The sequence below is a fragment of the Vanacampus margaritifer genome, chromosome 20 (genome assembly GCF_051991255.1).
Source record: "Vanacampus margaritifer isolate UIUO_Vmar chromosome 20, RoL_Vmar_1.0, whole genome shotgun sequence".
NCBI lineage: Eukaryota > Metazoa > Chordata > Actinopteri > Syngnathiformes > Syngnathidae > Vanacampus > Vanacampus margaritifer.
This window is the reverse complement of record NC_135451.1, coordinates 4598543-4616850: the sequence shown is the minus strand read 5'-3', so window position 1 is coordinate 4616850 and position 18308 is coordinate 4598543. Positions and strand designations below refer to the sequence as shown.

At 41.5% G+C, this 18308-nt stretch overlaps 1 protein-coding gene across 2 annotated transcripts in view; it reads left to right on the top strand.

Annotated features, from left to right (window-relative positions):
- Positions 1–17565, top strand: part of zfhx4 (zinc finger homeobox 4) — a 93556-nt gene extending 75991 nt beyond the window's left edge. For both annotated transcript variants that reach the window (XM_077553986.1, XM_077553984.1), the window contains exons 8-12: positions 5480–5613; positions 6693–6893; positions 7125–7242; positions 7353–12725; positions 13195–17565. In XM_077553986.1, the coding sequence (XP_077410112.1) occupies positions 5480–5613; positions 6693–6893; positions 7125–7242; positions 7353–12725; positions 13195–14747 (7379 nt within the window). In that variant the 3' untranslated portion in view covers positions 14748–17565. The remainder of the gene's footprint in view (positions 1–5479; positions 5614–6692; positions 6894–7124; positions 7243–7352; positions 12726–13194) is intronic.
- The last annotated feature ends 743 nt before the right edge of the window (positions 17566–18308 follow it).

The following is an 18308-nucleotide window of genomic DNA, read 5'->3' as shown; positions in this document are numbered from 1 at the left end:
GTCACTTTAGATTAATTATAATCCATGTTACATTCTCCATGCAAATGTCTCTGATGTGGATTACTTCCAGATAGCTTTGTGCTGTGTGTGTAGACAGTGCATGTCACCATGGCTCAGGGGCCTACTTCTTATAAATAACCAACTAAACAAAAGGCCCCAACATGGAAATGAGCCCGTCATAGGGTCCAAGGAAATTTGCAGATATCTACCTGCTTCAAATTAGCAGAGCTATTACTCATGGCTCCCGCAGTCAAATTTATTAAAAGCATAGCACACAAACCATATTCGATTTTATGTATTCCATGTTTTCTCTTTTTTAAATTTGCATCCATCTAACAAATTTGAGATGAGGGCTCCACTTGTTTTCAGTCTCTCCGAGATGAGATTAAAATATATTAAAGATATTAGCATGTTTAATTACAGGCCTGCAGCTATTCTTGTATGCATGTGTGTTTTTTCATAACGTCAGCTTGTTGTGCGTCATAGCCGATTTGTCAAATTTGACAAGGCCCTGTTCATATTCATCTCCTTTATCAGATGCAACTGCAACAGAAAGGAAGGCAAGTCATTAAAAAAAACACACATAAATGGCAAGACAGTTGCTTTTTAACATTCTCTCTCTCTCTCCTTTTGTCGCCCGCTGAGTGCTTCGGTGGGAGTTTGGGGTTCAGAGTGTGTTGTTGTAATGTTATCAAGTGACCGGGGGTCAGCCTAATGCGTAACCTCAGAGCAAGAGACAAGTAAATCATGTCAACCGACCCTCCCCGGTCCATTTTGGCTGGCTCCCCCTTGTAGATTTACTGCTTCATAACCTTAGCCAGTCTGCCAGGACTCAGCAGTGCTAAATTGAATACTAAATCCAGGCTGCCGCCACCCAGCCTGCTTTCGCTTAAGTTGTGGATCCTTTCGTATTTTCATGAAATCGTCTGGAATGGACTCTTAATTGCTAAGTCACTTGCGCAAGGTCAAAGTAGGTAAATTTCCACCAAAGAAAAACTTGTTACGAACATTCTAATTTTCAACTTTGATGCTTCTGACAAAGAGTAATTCATTTACCAAAAGCATGCTTTTGCTTGTAGTTGTAGTAGTGTCAAAATGCACCATATTGGACTGAGAGGTCTATCTAATATATTGTATTTAACTGCATGAAAGAAAAAAATAATTTGAAAAAGATCTTAGCATGTTACAGCGCATTTGTACTGCTTTGCAGACCACAATAATGAACATATTGTGACATTAATATCCTTGATGTCAGTAATTATCAATATTTATCATGCAGCCCTTTTATTGTCTGCCATAACATAATTTATCTACATTGCTAGGGCCCGACCAATTAATCAGCTGACCAACTAAATTGCCATTTGCTGATTATTTTTGCCTTTATATACTCTAAACTTTTAAAAGCAGATGTACAAAAGTGCAAATTGTCTCATTATTTCATACACAGAAATCTATACCCTAACTTTGTATCACTAAATACTGACTATATGATTAGATTTGTTGATCAGGTCATATTTTTTTTCTTAGTGTGACCTGGATGTCATTATTTTACACACGACAAAAAGTATAAATAAATAAACAAACAAATAAATAAATAAATAAACAAATACATAAATAAATAAATATTAGTAACACAAACACACATACGAGAAGGATTAATGTCAGGGATGTCCCGATCGCTTTTTTTTTTTTTGCACCCAAGTCCAAGTCACTTGGTTTTGAGGATACGCCGATTCCAAGTCTTGATCTGATACCCTGCACGTCCTCCGCCTAACACATTAAAACATTTCCATACTGCATCCGTTATCATTGTTAAAAGACACTAGCATCATGTTAGCCTCCCGCAACAACTACCACAACGTTCCCCACTGGTTGTTTATTTCTGCTGTTTATGTCTGTGTTCTGATGTTGAGTAGAATAAAATGCATAAATATGTTATATTTTTGGGGAATTCTTGTGTACCTCTGGATTATTTATAGCCCTTAATAACATTTTTTTAAATCACATTTTAAAAAATCTGAAAATTATATGATTGGACCCAATTTTCAAACAGGTGATCGGGATCGGGACATCCCTAATTAATGTCTTTATAACTTGATTAATTGAATGTATTACGACACACAATGCATTTTGTGAACCGAAAAGTTTTTTTTAAATAATGTGTTTACATTTGACCCGGAAACTTGCCTGGTGGTCAGGGACGGACTGGGAACAAAATTCAAAACGGGGGTTGACGAAAAACATGCACCAAATCATATTTGTAGATGGGGGAAGGGAGTGCGCATGCTGTCAGGCGATTACTATTCAGAGAAAAGTTTGGCGGTCTGCCTGGCCTATAAAGCACTTGGGGGAACCCTGGAATAGTGAAAATCTGCATATAATTGAAATGCATATTTTTTGTTGGGTATTTTATGCATTATATACAGTATATTTTTCAATTTAATTTGATTGGCTAATTAATCTATGATCGGATTTTTTTTTTGGGGGGGGGGGGGCGGGGGGGGGGGGGGTAAAAATCAACATCAGCCTAAAAATAAAAAATCAATATCAATCCCTACCAAAAGAAGATTTATGTTGAATTGGAATCCAAAATTTACGATTTTTGGAATTTTTGGAACCCCTGCATTAGATGGCACAAATGTACCTAATGTTGTAGTAAAGATAAGCTTCCACACTTCTTTATCCTCTGCTTCTTTTTCTTTCTCTCTCCCTTTACTGCTTCTCTCCATCTGAGATCACTTGCTTTTAAGTGCGCGTCCGCGACACCCTAAACACCACTGACAGTTGCAAATAAAGATGGGTGGCGAGTGCGCTGTGCTCTCCCCACTGAAATGCAAAAGGGGGGTGAGTGTCATAAATCTCCTTTTGATTTATCTAATCAAGCCAGGTCCAGCTGCATGCGGACATTTGTCATCGGCGGAGGTGGGAGGGGCGGCTTGCAGTGGTTACGGGGCGTCAGGTTTATTCGACCCCGCCGTTTCGCTGGGCTGCAGCTGGCGGAGTCCACATGAGGATGGAGGGAAGGTGAAGAAGAGGGAGGAGGGAAAAAGGGCAGAGTCATTAAGGGTAGGATGCAGACTCACCCAGACAAAGGAGAAAAAAAAGGGGGGGGGGGCATCTTCTTCTGGATCCTGCTCACTCCCATTATTATTTTTGAATGATTCTTGCTATCCATGCAGACTTTGAGAGCAAAAACCAGCAAATGGATATTTGATTTTCTCTCATGAAACTGTAGATGGTTTTTGAATTGTGCTTTTACCCCATTGTGCACAATTGGGCTTCAGGTATGTTTGAAGGACACTAGACTTTAGAAGGCATTTCTCCAAACAGCTTCATTATGCACTGGCAGGGCTCGCCATTTAAATCTCCTAAGTGGCCCCAGAGAGAATGGCTCTCTGGACATTCAAGGTTAGCCCAACTGTTTTTCTTAATGAAAGCACGAAGACAAATCCACATCAGACAGACACACATTACACAAACATACATCGCCGTTCACTATGACAGTAATCAATGGTGATGTGTGGGCTCGCTCCCATCCGCCATGTAAATGCGTTTGCAGCCTCTTGTCCGACAATCGCCTCATCTCCCCTCGCAAGGATGCAATTTAGTTGCAAATTGAGTGAGGCAAAAATTGAAAGTTGAAATTAGAATTGGTCATAATGAATAGGGGAGGTGGAGAGCAGAAAGGTCAGCTTATATGATGGCGGCAATAAAGTGTCAGAGGCCTGTCATGGAAGGCATAATGTGCGCACATACATGCACGGCAACACACATGGAAGCCCTGCAGGAGCCGCGTGGCAAGTGGCGTAAGACAAGATTACCTCGCTATTCTCAGCTGCGGTCCAATTTTCGGATGTTCTTGGAAATTCACATTGTGCCCTTGTGTTTTTCCCCCTTTTCACCCTCCCTCCTTCTCTCTTGTCACTTCCTTTGACAGGCCAATATTTCAGGCTCCAGATATAGGGGATTACAAATAAAATAAGTGGAACGCCTACTTAATGCAACAGAATTAAAATGCATGAACGGGCCAGAGGAATTGATATGCACCCAATAAAAACATGAGCCACGGAATAATATGAAATACAAAATGTTTTTTTTCCTCTCTCTTCTAACCCTCTCGCGATGTATCAGTGCTTTGATTTCCCCCTTTTTTCCCTTTGTGCATCTAGCATGAAGCGTTGATTCGCAAGAGTGAGGCTCGCATATTGCCTTGAGTGACCAGGCGAGGGAGGGGTTTGTGGATGATGACATGGGGAGTGCGGGTGGCTGGGAGTCTTTTTCTGTTGCCGGGTCTTTGTTTTGCGTTGAGCTGCGGCGGCCGTATGTGAGGATGAAGCTAATGAAAGATTTATCACTAAATGCAACCAGAGGCTGATCTACCCACACCGGGCGCTGTTTGTTAACGTCACACACACTTGCACATGCACGTAGAAATCGACACACACACTACTGTACCATGACGACAAGCACCCCCCCACCCCACGAAAATGTTGCATCTCGTACAGACAGAGCTATAGTTGAGGCAAATGGGGAAATGTATATGATCCAATGAAGTGTATAATATTACCATAACATTTAATGTATGTCGTGCTGTGATAATGAGCCTGCCTGAGTTTTCTCCATTTCACATGGCCCGAGGGCAGGAAGTGTGTGTTAGCGGATGTGCATGAGTGATACAGCCCGTGCCTGCGCACGTATGTTGTGGCGGTGTCAAAGTCTTTAAATGATCACCTATTTGTCCCCTTGTAAACTGATCGTATGCAGTACATGAACACAGCACGGTGAAAATAGCATTGTTTTCTGTAAAAAGAAAAACAATCTGTTTAAAATATTTAAGAATAATATTCTTTTTTTTTTCAATACACAATTTTTATTATTTAAACATGGTTCAATTATTTACCGTAATAATCCCGTGTTATCATACGCCCACCCAAAATCAGCTTTAAAAAGTTTTTTTTTTTCCCTCTGTGCTTTTGTATAATACGGTCTTCTGATTTGCTGGCATCCTTTTTTTGATTATACTGGCCAATATTTTTTTTTCAGAGTGCCGAAGATATGTTATTTGAGTTATTCTGGGCTGCTGAGTCCGAAAATTATATCAATTTCTTTGAGCTGGCTCTAATTTTAGACATTGGGATAATTAATTAAAATTAAAAAAATACTTGTCATTTATTTTGTAATGAAAGTGAAACAAACTTGGTTTTTTTTACAGCTAATATTGCATAATTTTCTGAAATTTTACTTGATTTTCACATTAAACAGGATTTGCATCTATAACAATTGCCATTTTTCATTATTGCATTAAAAAATGAAAGAATACTGTATAGACATGCTTAGAGCGACAACATTTGCATGTATTTAGCTTAGCAGCACACTATTTTCCTCTCTACAAATAATGAGATTTTATACAAATCTTTTTATTTTTATTTTTAAAATTTTTATTTTTTTCTTATGAATTGTCTTCTCTCCCCCACTTAAGGAGTGAATGCCACATCCAAAGAATCGACTGGACAGAACACAGCGGTGAAACATTCACTCCAGACCGATCACCAGATTGAAAGCCCACCCAAAAGACCCAAATCTGTTGAAGCAAGGCACTCTGCCGTTGAACAGGTACCGGTCTGCAGAATCTTTCAGTTGTGCAACACAAAGCTAAACAATGCTGTAGAAATTCCCAGTCAGTGTGAAGGTTTGATCCAACTGATCCTCAACGTGTTTCAGGGGCACTGAGGGATTTGTTACTGTTTTGACCCTTTAACACAAATGCAGGTTTATTTAGCTATTTGTGAAATGATTTAAAATGTCTGACTGTGTGACTAAAAGGCACTATTTCATGTATATGAATATACAGTATATCCAACCTTTCAACTTGTGAACTCTAGAAGGCAAAGTTCGCTGAACTTTGAAATTGCCAGCACTGGTTTCAAGGCCATTAGTTCTTTAGTAATTCACTAAGCTGACCGTTCACGCAGTTGAAGTGAGATCAATTCCCACTCCATTGCAACCCTTGTTATTGACTGCCAATCAGTCCAGAGTATTGTCTGTTTTTCACCCCAAGTCAGTTGGGACAAACAGTACAAAAATGGGACGATAGGACGCTCCAATATTCCTTGGAAAGGGTTAAACACAGCCCTCCATTCCCTCCTTGGTAGAGCTTTTTACTATCAAGAACACTCATCGTGCTCTTAAATAGAATACCTGCTGTCATCTTGTGACTCCCTCCCTGATGCTCCCCATTTTGCATCTCTTTAAATTATATGTGTTTTTAAATTAGATTATGAAGTATTAGCCTGTCTGGATCCAATAAGAATGGAAGACTGTCATTTCAGAAATGGATTCTATTAAGACAGGTGGTACAGAGGCAGCTATGTCGTGCATACTCCATGTAATGAGCACCTGGGGACGAAGCTTGGAAAAGTACCCAACTTCGTCATTTGTAATCTCCTGATTAAAAATTTTGGCCATTTATGTTTTCAGTGAAAGAAAGTGGAATGAGTTGACTGAAATAAATTACATGAAAAATTGTAATCGTAGAGTTATGTTAGAGAGAGATTACAGTATGTATGGAGATTCCATGTCCCAGATGCATGGACATTTTTACCCGTAGCAGTGCAAAAGATATGGATCTTGAAAAAAATATCTGATTGGATTACAAGCAAATGTAACTCAACCCACCTACATTCTTGTTCTAGGTTCAGCAGTGTCCTTATTGCAACTTCAGCAGTAAAGATGCCAACCGTATGCAGCTTCATGTGATGTCCCAGCATTCCATGCAGCCAGTGATCCGCTGCCCACTATGTCAGGATGTCCTCAGCAACAAGATTCACCTGCAACTGCATCTCACCCACCTTCACAGTGTGGCACCTGACTGTGTAGAAAAGCTCATTATGACGGTATGTAAAGACTGTGTGCATGTGTGCGTGTAATTGCCTGTAATTGCATGGCATAATTTCATCACGGCAACAGAGTGACCTCGCTGTCCTCATTGCCAATTAAAAAAGTTTCACGGAACATTTGCCTTTGAAACTATTGTCCTCACTGTCAGAAATTAGAGCTGACCCACCCTGTCATATAACTGAATTTGAAGCTGTCGTAATGAAAGAAAAACTATTTGGTCTTGATAGGTTGTTGGACCTGATACGGGAGCCTCAAATAGTACTATTCATCCCCAGACTGGACAAGACAAAGGGTTGCCTTCAATAGATCCATCAGCCTCTGCTGAGGAGTCTGGAAAATCACAAGGTAATCATCACTCTGCGCAACATTTAGTTCAAATACTGTATGTTGATATCCCTACATTCTGTTCTATTGATGGTGAGTTAACAAATTTAATTTGTTTCGTCTGCTTTTAGGAAACTCCTCAAAAGATGAATTGGCAAGTCAAGATAAGAATGAATTAGACCTCCAAAGCGAGGAAATGAAGCCCCCAAAGGAGGCATCAGAGGCTCCAGACTGGAGGAGAGCAAGCGGGTTAGGACATGACAGCAAGTCCCCTGATGCGCTTCAGGATCATCTCAGCGAACTCCAGAGGCTCCAACAGCAGCAGCAGCAGCTGTCAGTGTCTGATCGCCACGTCTACAAATATCGTTGTAATCACTGCAGCCTGGCTTTCAAGACAATGCAGAAGCTCCAGATACATTCCCAGTACCATGCCATCAGAGCAGCCACCATGTGCAGCCTTTGCCAGCGCAGCTTCAGGACATTCCTGGCCCTCAGGAAGCATTTAGAGAATGGACATCCTGAACTAACAGAGGCTGAAGTGCAGCAACTGATTGGAAATCTCCCTCTGAATGGCGATATCACCGAAAGCGAAGCCAGGGCTTTGGAGGAAGCTCACACATTTGAGCATGACTTGGACAAGGATGATGAAATGGATCAGGAAGAGAAACCTAGTCCTACCGGAAGTGACAGCAGCTCTCTGTTAGATGACATGGGAGCAGAACCAAAACGGACCTTACCTTTTAGGAAAGGGCCAAACTTTACTATGGAGAAATTTTTAGATCCTTCTAGACCTTACAAGTGTACAGTGTGTAAAGAGTCTTTCACTCAGAAGAATATTTTACTAGTCCACTATAATTCTGTTTCCCATCTGCACAAGTTGAAGAAAGTCCTTCAAGAGGCATCAAGCCCAGTTCCCCAAGAAACAGGCAACAACATTGACAACAAACCATTCAAATGCAATATTTGCAATGTTGCATATAGCCAAAGTTCAACACTTGAGATTCACATGAGGTCAGTACTCCACCAGACTAAAGCTCGAACAGCCAAATCTGAAATGAGCGGTCATAGCACTGGTACTAGTGGTCCAGTGCTAGCAAAAAGTCCGGCTCCAAGCCCACAAGGAAACAACAGTAACACAGACTCTGCTCAAAGTGGACCACTGTCAGTTAACAAAGAAAATACTGTGGAACCCAAAGATGCTAATAGCAAAAACAACACAAAACAAACTACTGACCATGTGTCAGCACAGTCTAGCAGCCACCAGTCAGCTCAGTCCTCAGCGCAACTGCAAATGCAACTCCAACATGAACTCCAGCAACAGGCTGCTTTCTTCCAGCCTCAATTTCTTAATCCAGCTTTCTTCCCTCATTTCCCAATGACCCCAGAAGCATTGCTGCAATTTCAACAACCACAGTTCTTATTCCCCTTCTACATCCCGGGAGCAGAGTTCAATCTAAGTCCGGAGCTTGCTCTGCATTCAGCAGCAGCTTTTGGTATGCCAGGTCTTACAGGATCTTTCCTAGAAGATTTTAAGCAGCAGTTGCAACAGCAGCACCAACTGCAACAGGCTCAACAGCAACAACAGCAGCAACAACAACAGCAGCAGCAACAGCAAATCTCTCAGACACAGTCACAGATTCAGCAGCAGAAGAATCAGCAAATCTTAAACCAAAAGCCTAAAATAGAGTCCAGCAATGCATCAGTCTCTGACATTCAAATGCCAAAAGAGGCAGAAGACCTTGAAAAACAAGACACAAGAGCAAAGTTGGAGAATGGATGTGATGTTTTAATGGATGGAGCAAAAGACAACAAAGACAGTAAAAAGTCAAAATTCTCAGAGCCATTGGTTCCTCCTCCACGCATTGTGTCAGGAGCTAGGGGTAATGCAGCCAAAGCACTGTTGGAGAATTTTGGATTTGAACTTGTCATCCAGTACAATGAAAATAGACAGAAGAACCAAAAGAAAAATAAAGATGGAGGTGAAAAAATGGATATGAACACTGATAAGCTTGAGTGTGGAATATGCGGAAAGCTTTTCTCCAATATGCTTATCCTCAAAAGCCATCAAGAGCATGTGCACAGTCAGTTTTTCCCATATGTAGAGCTTGAAAAGTTTGCCCAGCAGTACAGAGAGGCCTATGACAAACTCTACCCAATCAACCCTGCTTCACCTGAGACACCGCCGCCACCACCACCACCTCCACCTCCTCCACCTGCTTCTGTGACAGCCTCAGTGACAACACCGCAACCAACTTCAACATCAATGACCAAGCCCCAAACACCAACACCGTCACCAGTTCCTGTCCCTCATCAGACCTCACACCAAACTACTCACCAGACACCGCCACTGCAGCCACCACATCCTCCCCCAAAACCCACTGCTCCTCCTGCACCTCCTCAAGTGCAACTTCCTGTTCCTTTGGATCTGCCCCTTTTCTCACCACTCATGATGCAATCCGTGCAGCACCCAGGATTGCCCCCTCAATTGGCCCTCCAGCTACCTACTATGGATTCTCTCTCCACCGACCTTACACAACTCTGCCAGCAGCAATTGGGGCTCGATCCGAACTTCCTCCGCCAGTCCCAGTTTAAGCGACCACGAACTCGTATAACTGATGACCAGCTTAAAATCCTTCGTGCCAACTTTGACATCAACAATTCCCCCAATGAAGAGCAAATTCAGGAGATGTCAGAGAAGTCTGGTTTGCCTCAAAAGGTCATAAAGCACTGGTTCCGTAACACCCTCTTCAAAGAGAGACAGCGTAGTAAAGACTCCCCCTACAATTTTAATATTCCTCCCATTACTACTTTGGATGACATCCGAATAGAGACTCAGCTAAGCACCAATGAATACTACAGGACCGACTCAGCCATCAACAAGAGGTCTTCCAGAACCAGATTCACAGATTACCAATTGAGGGTTCTTCAAGATTTCTTTGACACCAATGCCTATCCCAAGGATGATGAAATTGAGCAACTTTCTACTGTCCTTAATTTACCAACACGAGTAATTGTTGTGTGGTTCCAGAACGCACGCCAGAAAGCTCGTAAAAGCTATGAGAACCAAGCCGATTCTAAAGACAGTGAGAAAAAAGAGCTGACTAATGAACGTTACATCAGAACTAGCAACATGCAGTACCAGTGCAAAAAGTGCAGCATTGTTTTCCCACGTATCTTTGACCTCATCACTCACCAGAAGAGGCTGTGTTACAAGGATGAGGATGAGGAAGGTAATGAGGAATTCCAATGTGAAGAATACACAGATGATCAACCTCCGGTTAGAATGACCCTACAATCGTTGGAGCCACCCAAATATTCCCAGGGAACTGCTACCAGCTCTGGCTCGAGCTCCCCTGTGATGGCCTCCCCTCGTGCCAGCATTGGTAAAGCCTCTCCTAAGCCAGACTTTGAAGCTCGCTCTGAAAGTGACCCAAATAAAACTGAGACTGCACCCTCACCAGTGGTCAAATCACTACCGGAACCAAGGCCATCTAAAGCTTGCACACCTCAGCCGCCTCCTCAGAAAGTTGCCCAGCCCCCTGTGTCAAGACCCCATTCCCAGCCACAGGCAGCCACAGTGCCCTCTAGTCCTCTCTCACTGGCCCTTTCCTCCCTCACAAACAGCCTCCCGCATCAGATGCTTCAATACCAGTGTGACCAGTGTAAGATTGCATTCCCGACAGTGGAGCTATGGCAGGAACATCAACACATGCATTTCTTGGCAGCCCAGAACCAATTTCTGCACTCACAATTCCTTGAAAGACCCATTGATATGCCCTATATGATATTTGACCCAAACAACCCACTAATGACTAGCCAGCTATTATCTGGAGGCCTCTCCCAAATCTCTTCACAAGGCAGTTCTGGTTTGACTACTGCTGCAGGGTCAGGGTCAATGAAAAGAAAATTGGATGATAAGGATGAAAGTGTCAATGATAAAGATGGTGGAAACAGTAGTGAAGAACAGCACAGAGATAAGCGCCTGAGAACCACGATCACACCTGAACAACTTGAGGTCCTTTATGACAAATACCTAATTGATTCTAACCCAACAAGAAAAATGTTGGATCACATTGCAAGAGAGGTGGGCTTAAAAAAGAGAGTGGTACAAGTTTGGTTCCAAAACACTCGTGCTCGAGAGAGAAAGGGGCAGTTTCGAGCAATTGGACCCTCCCAGTCCCACAAAAAATGCCCCTTTTGCAGGGCACTGTTCAAAGCTAAGTCAGCTCTTGATAGTCACATACGATCTAGACACTGGCACGAGGCGAAGCAAGCAGGCTTTAGTTTGCCACCAAGCCCAATGATGAATCAAGACGACAGAGGGGATAGCCCAAAGTATAATTTTTTTGACTTCTCACAGCTGCCTACAAAGACAGAGCCAAACGACTACGAGTTGCCTACTGCATCATCAACCCCAGTAAAACCAACTGAAGCGCAACTAAAAAACTTCTTAAGCCCTTCATCATTAAAAGCTGAAAACTGTGATGAAACTGATGGGCCTAATGTTAACGCAGCAGAGCTATCATCTTATGATCTTAGCAAGATGGACTTTGATGAGACATCATCAATTAATACAGCCATTAGTGATGCTACGACTGGAGATGAGGGCAACAACAATGAGGTTGAAAGCTTCACAGCTAATGGAGGGGACAAGTTGACTGACAACAAGGGTGGCATGGTGTCAAATTCTGATGGTGGCAATGATCGATTCCAATTCAGTATGGTGAGCCCTGCCCTCAGTTTCTCTGGGAAAGACTGTGACTCTTACTCTTATGATGACCTGGATGATACATACGACAGAAGTGAATCGTCAAGCCTAGCTGATCCTAGTTCTCCAAGTCCATTTGGGGCAGGCAACCCCTTCAAGTCTGGTAAAGGCACAAATGCTGGGGACAGGCCAGGCCATAAACGATTCAGAACACAGATGAGTAACCTGCAACTCAAAGTCCTCAAAGCCTGTTTTAGCGATTACCGCACTCCTACGATGCAAGAGTGTGAGATGCTGGGCAATGAAATTGGACTTCCCAAGCGTGTCGTTCAAGTGTGGTTCCAGAATGCCAGAGCTAAAGAAAAGAAATTCAAGATAAACATTGGAAAGCCATTCATGATAAGTCAAGGCTCCCCAGATGGACCAAGGCCAGAGTGTACTTTGTGCGGCATTAAGTACACTCCACGTATGTCTATCCGAGACCACATCTTCTCCAAACAGCACATCACCAAAGTGCAAGAAACCCTGGGAAACCAGGTGGATAGGGAAAAGGACTACCTAGCGCCAACCACTGTCCGACAGCTGATGGTCCAGCAAGAGCTTGATCGCATGAAGAAAGCTGGTGAGGGACTCAGCCTGCCTGGCCAGCAGCAACAGACAGCAGTTGACAACAGTAATGCACTTCATGGCCTTAGCCTGCCCTCAGGCTACCCAGGGATCTCTGGCCTTCCGCCAGTGCTACTTCCTGGAGTCAACGGGCCATCATCACTTCCTGTTTTCCCACCCAACACACCTGGTGAGTTAGTATGACAAAATAGACTACAAGCTTTATGAACAGATTTTGATCATGCACTGTTTTATTCTCCAATACTGCTGTTTACTCTGTATCACAGTGGGGTTAGTCAGAAAGTCCTATTTTTAAATACAAATTTGAAATTACAAATGATTGGTATAATGCATGCATGATTTTCATCACCAGTCGAACTGGTAATGAGATTTTTGTACAACAAATGTATATTTATCATGACTTTCGTTTTTTTTCCATTTCCTTATTATTAGTTCAGCATATTTATAGCATTATATGAAGACTGAATAACGTTGTCTTAAAGCACATGTGACAGTTTTGATCCGTAACAAAATTTGAATAAAAAGGTTTAAATAAACATGACAAGATAAATGAAATAACTTTACAACAAATTTCCCAAATTTGTGGTTGAATATCTAAATATTGAATATTTCCGTATCTATATACTACTGTATTTCAGCTTTAGCATCTCCTGGTGCTGGCATGCTTGGGTTCCCTACACCAGCCACCCCATCTCCTGCCATGTCTCTCAGCACTACCCCAACCAAGACTATTCTGCAGACTCCTCCTCCTCCTCCTCCACCTCCTCCTCCTGTTCCCACCACACATTTGGCAGCAGTAAATAATACAGAGCAGCAAGGCAAAGACTCAGAGAGAGACAACAGTAAAACGACAGGAGACAAGCCACCACAGATGAAGCCGAAGGGCAGCGAGAAAGAAAGCGGCTCACGGCCCGAGACCCCCAGCATGGCCAAGAAGAGAGAGAAACTAGCTGCGGGAAAACCAGGAAGCGAGCCTCCACTGGACACAGCGAAGCTGCAGGCCCTTCAGAGTGCTCTGGCCACAGGTGATCCCAGCTCTTTCTTGGGAGGGCAATTCCTGCCTTACTTTCTTCCTGGATTCCCGAACTGTTTCTCACCCCAGCTACCGAGAGGGGTCCAACCAGGGGGCTACTTCCCACCCCTTTGTGGGATGGAGAATCTGTTCCCATACAGCCCTGCAGCAGTCCCACAAGCTGCCATGGCTGCTGGTCTCTCCCCGACCGCTCTTTTGCAGCAGTATCAGCAGTACCAGCAGTCCCTCCAAGATTCTCTACAGAAGCAACAACAGCAGCAGCAGAAACAACTGGAGCAACAGCAGAAGCAGCAACAGAAACCAACCCATGTGAAGACACCCCAGAGCATGAAGGGCACCGCAACCAACTCTTTCAAACCAAAAGAAGCTAATAATACTAAGGATGACACCAACACAGGCTCTTCAACAGAAAGCACAAAAGAAGAACCGAAAATAGATACCAAAAGTACCAAGGATTTTCCAGATGCTTTTATCGTACCGTCCATCAAGCATGAGTTTATATGCAGGAAGTGCCAGATGATTTTTGCTGACGAGGATTCTGTGGTGCGTCATCAAAAATCCCTCTGTTACTTTGGACACACTTTTAGTGAGGCGCAAGAGACGGTGCTTCGAAAGGCAGTGAGCAACTACACGTGCGTCGCCTGCAATGTGGTCGTCAATGGGAACGAAGCACTTGGCCAACACCTTCAGTCGAGCTTGCACAAAGAGAAAACAATCAAACAAGCAATGAGAAATGCCAAAGAGCATACTAGATTATTACCTCATTCTGTCTGCTCCCCTACTCCTAACACCACATCTACCTCGCAGTCTGCAGCTTCTTCTAATAACACCTTTCCTCATCTGTCTCGCTTGTCCATGAAGTCCTGGCCTAATGTCCTGTTCGAGGCCACCACCACAGCCCAGAAAGCTGCTTCCTCCTCCTCCCCGTCAGCCTCTCCTCCCCCACCCCTGTCCTCGCCGTCAACGGTTACCTCAACTTCCTGCAGCACCTCAGGGGTTCCAACTTCACTACCCACCGAGAGTTGTTCAGATGAGTCTGACAATGAGCTAAGCCAGAAGCTGGACGACTTAGATAACGCGTTGGAAGTCAAGGCAAAGCCGGCCTCTGGCCTAGACGCGAGCTTCAGTAGTATCAGAATGGATATGTTCAGTGTGTAGGAGTGACAAAAGGATCCCTTGCGTAAAGAAAAAAATAAGACTTTTTAAACTGCAGTTCCAAAGTTTCTCTTAACCCAAAAAAATTCAGTACCAAATGATTGACTCAGGATTGTTTTTCCCATATTGATATGCTGGCAAGATATTGATTGATGTTTTTTTTTTCTTTTTTCTTTTTTGTTATGGACAGAACTGTTGCAGATGCTTGACTGAGCTTATATTGTATACAAATAACACGGAGTAGGAAAAACAATTCACAGGCTCCCTCAATGGGGGGGTTTGTTTCAAGCCAAAAAACTCTCATGATAGCAAATTGCACCTCAGCTGGATTGTTTTCCAAATGCTAGCATGTACTGTATGGGATGACGATCCAGAACCCTCAAAGAGAATCTCTCTTAGTTTTTAGATAGGTGTAATTCAGTAGCTTTAAATTCTCAGGTCAGATAACATAACATTTCTCATTTGTTAAAGCAGCAAGCCTGGGTACACTTGGCTTATAACCAAAACATGTCAAGCTTTATCGGACGCATTTCCTTGGTGTGTATAGAGTACCAAGAGACAATATAACTGTTACAATGGACGATGTGCATATTCTTTTAATTGCGCCCTACAAAGACAGTGTGGTTTTGCCATTGAGGGACTTTAGGATGGTGAAGTAAATGTGTATGACGACCCCGTGTTTGCCAGTTTTTAATACAACAAGCGGTAACTATTTCCTTGCCCCCTTTTTGTTCTTGTACTCTATACTAATCTGTGCCAACCTTCTCACTTGTACCTCTGCTCACACCCTTTTCTGAAGAGGTAATAACTCTAGTTTTGATAGACTCTCCGATCATGTGAATAGAACATTTTTTTCTTTGGTGAATTGCTGTACTGTTACGGTACCTGCTTGTGTCTGGACTATAGTGCACTTATTTCGTTTTTATTTGTCTTTTTATCATATAAGTAGGCCATTTGTTAATTTAATAGCGATTTTTTTGTTTGTTCGTTTTGTAAGTTTGTACGTATGTGTTTTAATTATTATTTGTGTCGATTGCAGCAGCATATTGGTCCATATGTGTTACATGATTGATGCCTAACAATCTATTTAACAATTGGTGCATCCATGAAAGCAGTACTGTATACTTGAAACTGTTAAGGTACAAGTTGGTCACGATGTTTTAAAAAAGAAAAAGAAAGAAAAAAAAGGTATGATCATTTGTTTGCAATTATGCTGCTTTAAAAAACACAGCATTTGTGTTGTATACTCAACCATTTCATGTACTTGTAGGACTGAAAACAGTGTTACACCTACAGTATGTACCGCTAGTGAGTACATAGGTGGACATCCCATCAATTCTCCGGGCACTTGTGATCATCTGCATATAATGAAAGAATTTCAACATTGCAAAGTATTACCTTACAAAAGTTTTGCTGCTACTGTGTAATTGTATTTTGCCTGCCATTATTTCTCCCAAAACTTCTACCAAACAAAATACTGATCCATGAATTAATTTGCTTCTGCTATTTTTTTTATGTTATGTTGTTCATTTTGCTGTGGAACTAAGAATGTGAAAACTGTCAAAGGGTGTTCAGTTTATTTTTTGTTTGATTTGTTTTGTTGTTTTAAGAATCACTTTCTAGTTTGGTCATTGAAACTATGTGATTCATTCCAAAGTAACAGAAGGCTATTTGTATGAAAGAAAAAGGCTTGTGAACAAAAAGAGCAAAGCTGTTGTACATATTCATAGTTGGCTGTGCATGGTACAAATTTATTAATATGAAGAAATGCAAAAATGTATTGCTTTTTTGGTATTTCCTATTCTGAGATGAGCAAGTAGCATGTAATGCAACTGTTTGACAGGTTAAATCAAATCATGCTTAGTTATTGTTTCAAACAATTAAATCAAGTAACATTTCCTCTTATGTTTTACTATAAAGGTGTTCTTTCCCAAAGTTTTAAAGCAAATGTCCGTTTTTGATTTTCTGTGTGAGCTTTTTGTCCATTTGGATTTTTAGTATTTTATCAGTTACTTTAATCCTGAAGACACTTTTCGATTGTGTTTCCTAAGAGACATTCTGGCCTCCCAAGGTGCAATTCTGCCATTGTACAAACATGAGCGACTGTCCTGATTCCAAAGGCTTTCACAACTTGGCTTTTTGCCTTTCCCCACTCGGTGGCTCAGCATTTTAAGACTGAACTTGTCGCTTGCTAGCATCGCGTGCTAAGATGCTAGCATCACAGACAGGACGCTTTCCACACCAAGGACTGGTAAAAGCTAACAAACCAACAAAACGGATGGTCCAACAGCAACTGTACATAGTTATTGCAACTGCACAGCAGCCAAAAAAAAAAGAACTTTGGAAAAAAAAAAAGTGGACGGATTGTGTCATGTTTATGAGGACAGCCTTCAAAAGGTTGAAAATTGGAATTGTTCTTCTGGATGTCAAAGGGATTTTCATGGCGCAATCATATCCTACTCAATATGTAGTCTTCAACATCTGGGTAACATAGGAAATGCACCCTGAGGTTTTATTAAGAAGAAGCCCCTATGGCTAAAACTTTAAATAAACTAAACCAAAAATGTTATTGATGTTTTATATATAGAGAGTAGTCGCATTAGTTTTTGTTACTGTACTGTTTGAGGTCTCAACTGTACCGTATCACGGTAATAACATGGTTTTGGAACCTTTTATTTTATTTTTTAATTTGTCACAGACCTGTTGTCATAGTTGAAATGACGTTTATTGTAGATGGTATTTGAACAACTTCTGGAAATAGTTCATCAAGTATGTTTGTTGCTCATTGTTGTGATACATTAAAAACTGTATCTGCAAAACACTATTGTCTCTTTGGTTATTATGTGTGTTTTTTAGCGTTATTTTAAGTTTATACATTTTTAAATGTCCAATTACTATTTAGGTAGGTGATGGATGGATGGATGGATGGATGGATGGATGGATGGATGGATAGATGGATAGATAGATAGATAGATAGATAGATAGATAGATAGATAGATAGATAGATAGGTAGATAGATAGATAGATAGATAGATAGATAGATAGATAGATAGATAGATAGATAGATAGGTGGGTGGGTAGGTAGGTAGGTAGGTAGGTAGATACTTTTTTTTTTTTTACTTGTTCCGTTTTATTTATATACCCTCTCTAAAGTATTTTCTTGTTTGAATTGTACCAGTAATAGGTAAAGGACACGTTTATTTTAATTAACGAAATACTAATAAAAAAATAAAATAAAATTTCTAGTGAAGTAAAATAACAAAAATGCTTCTTAAAAAACGTAAAACTTAAAATAACTATAATTATGGTGAAAATGTCCTTTGTTTTAGTCTTTGGCAATTAATACATGAGCCTTTGGGGTTGATTTTAAAGACATTTGAAAGTGGGCAGAAGTAATGTCATCTAGCAGCAGCCAATAGAAAAGCACCTTCAGATTATGTCGCTCATAGGCGACAGATTTGCCTGCTTGACTTTTATAGGCTCCAATGCCTCGGTTAACTAAATTTAAAAACATAACCAAATAAAAAATAACTAAAATAAAAATTCACAAACTATAATAACCCT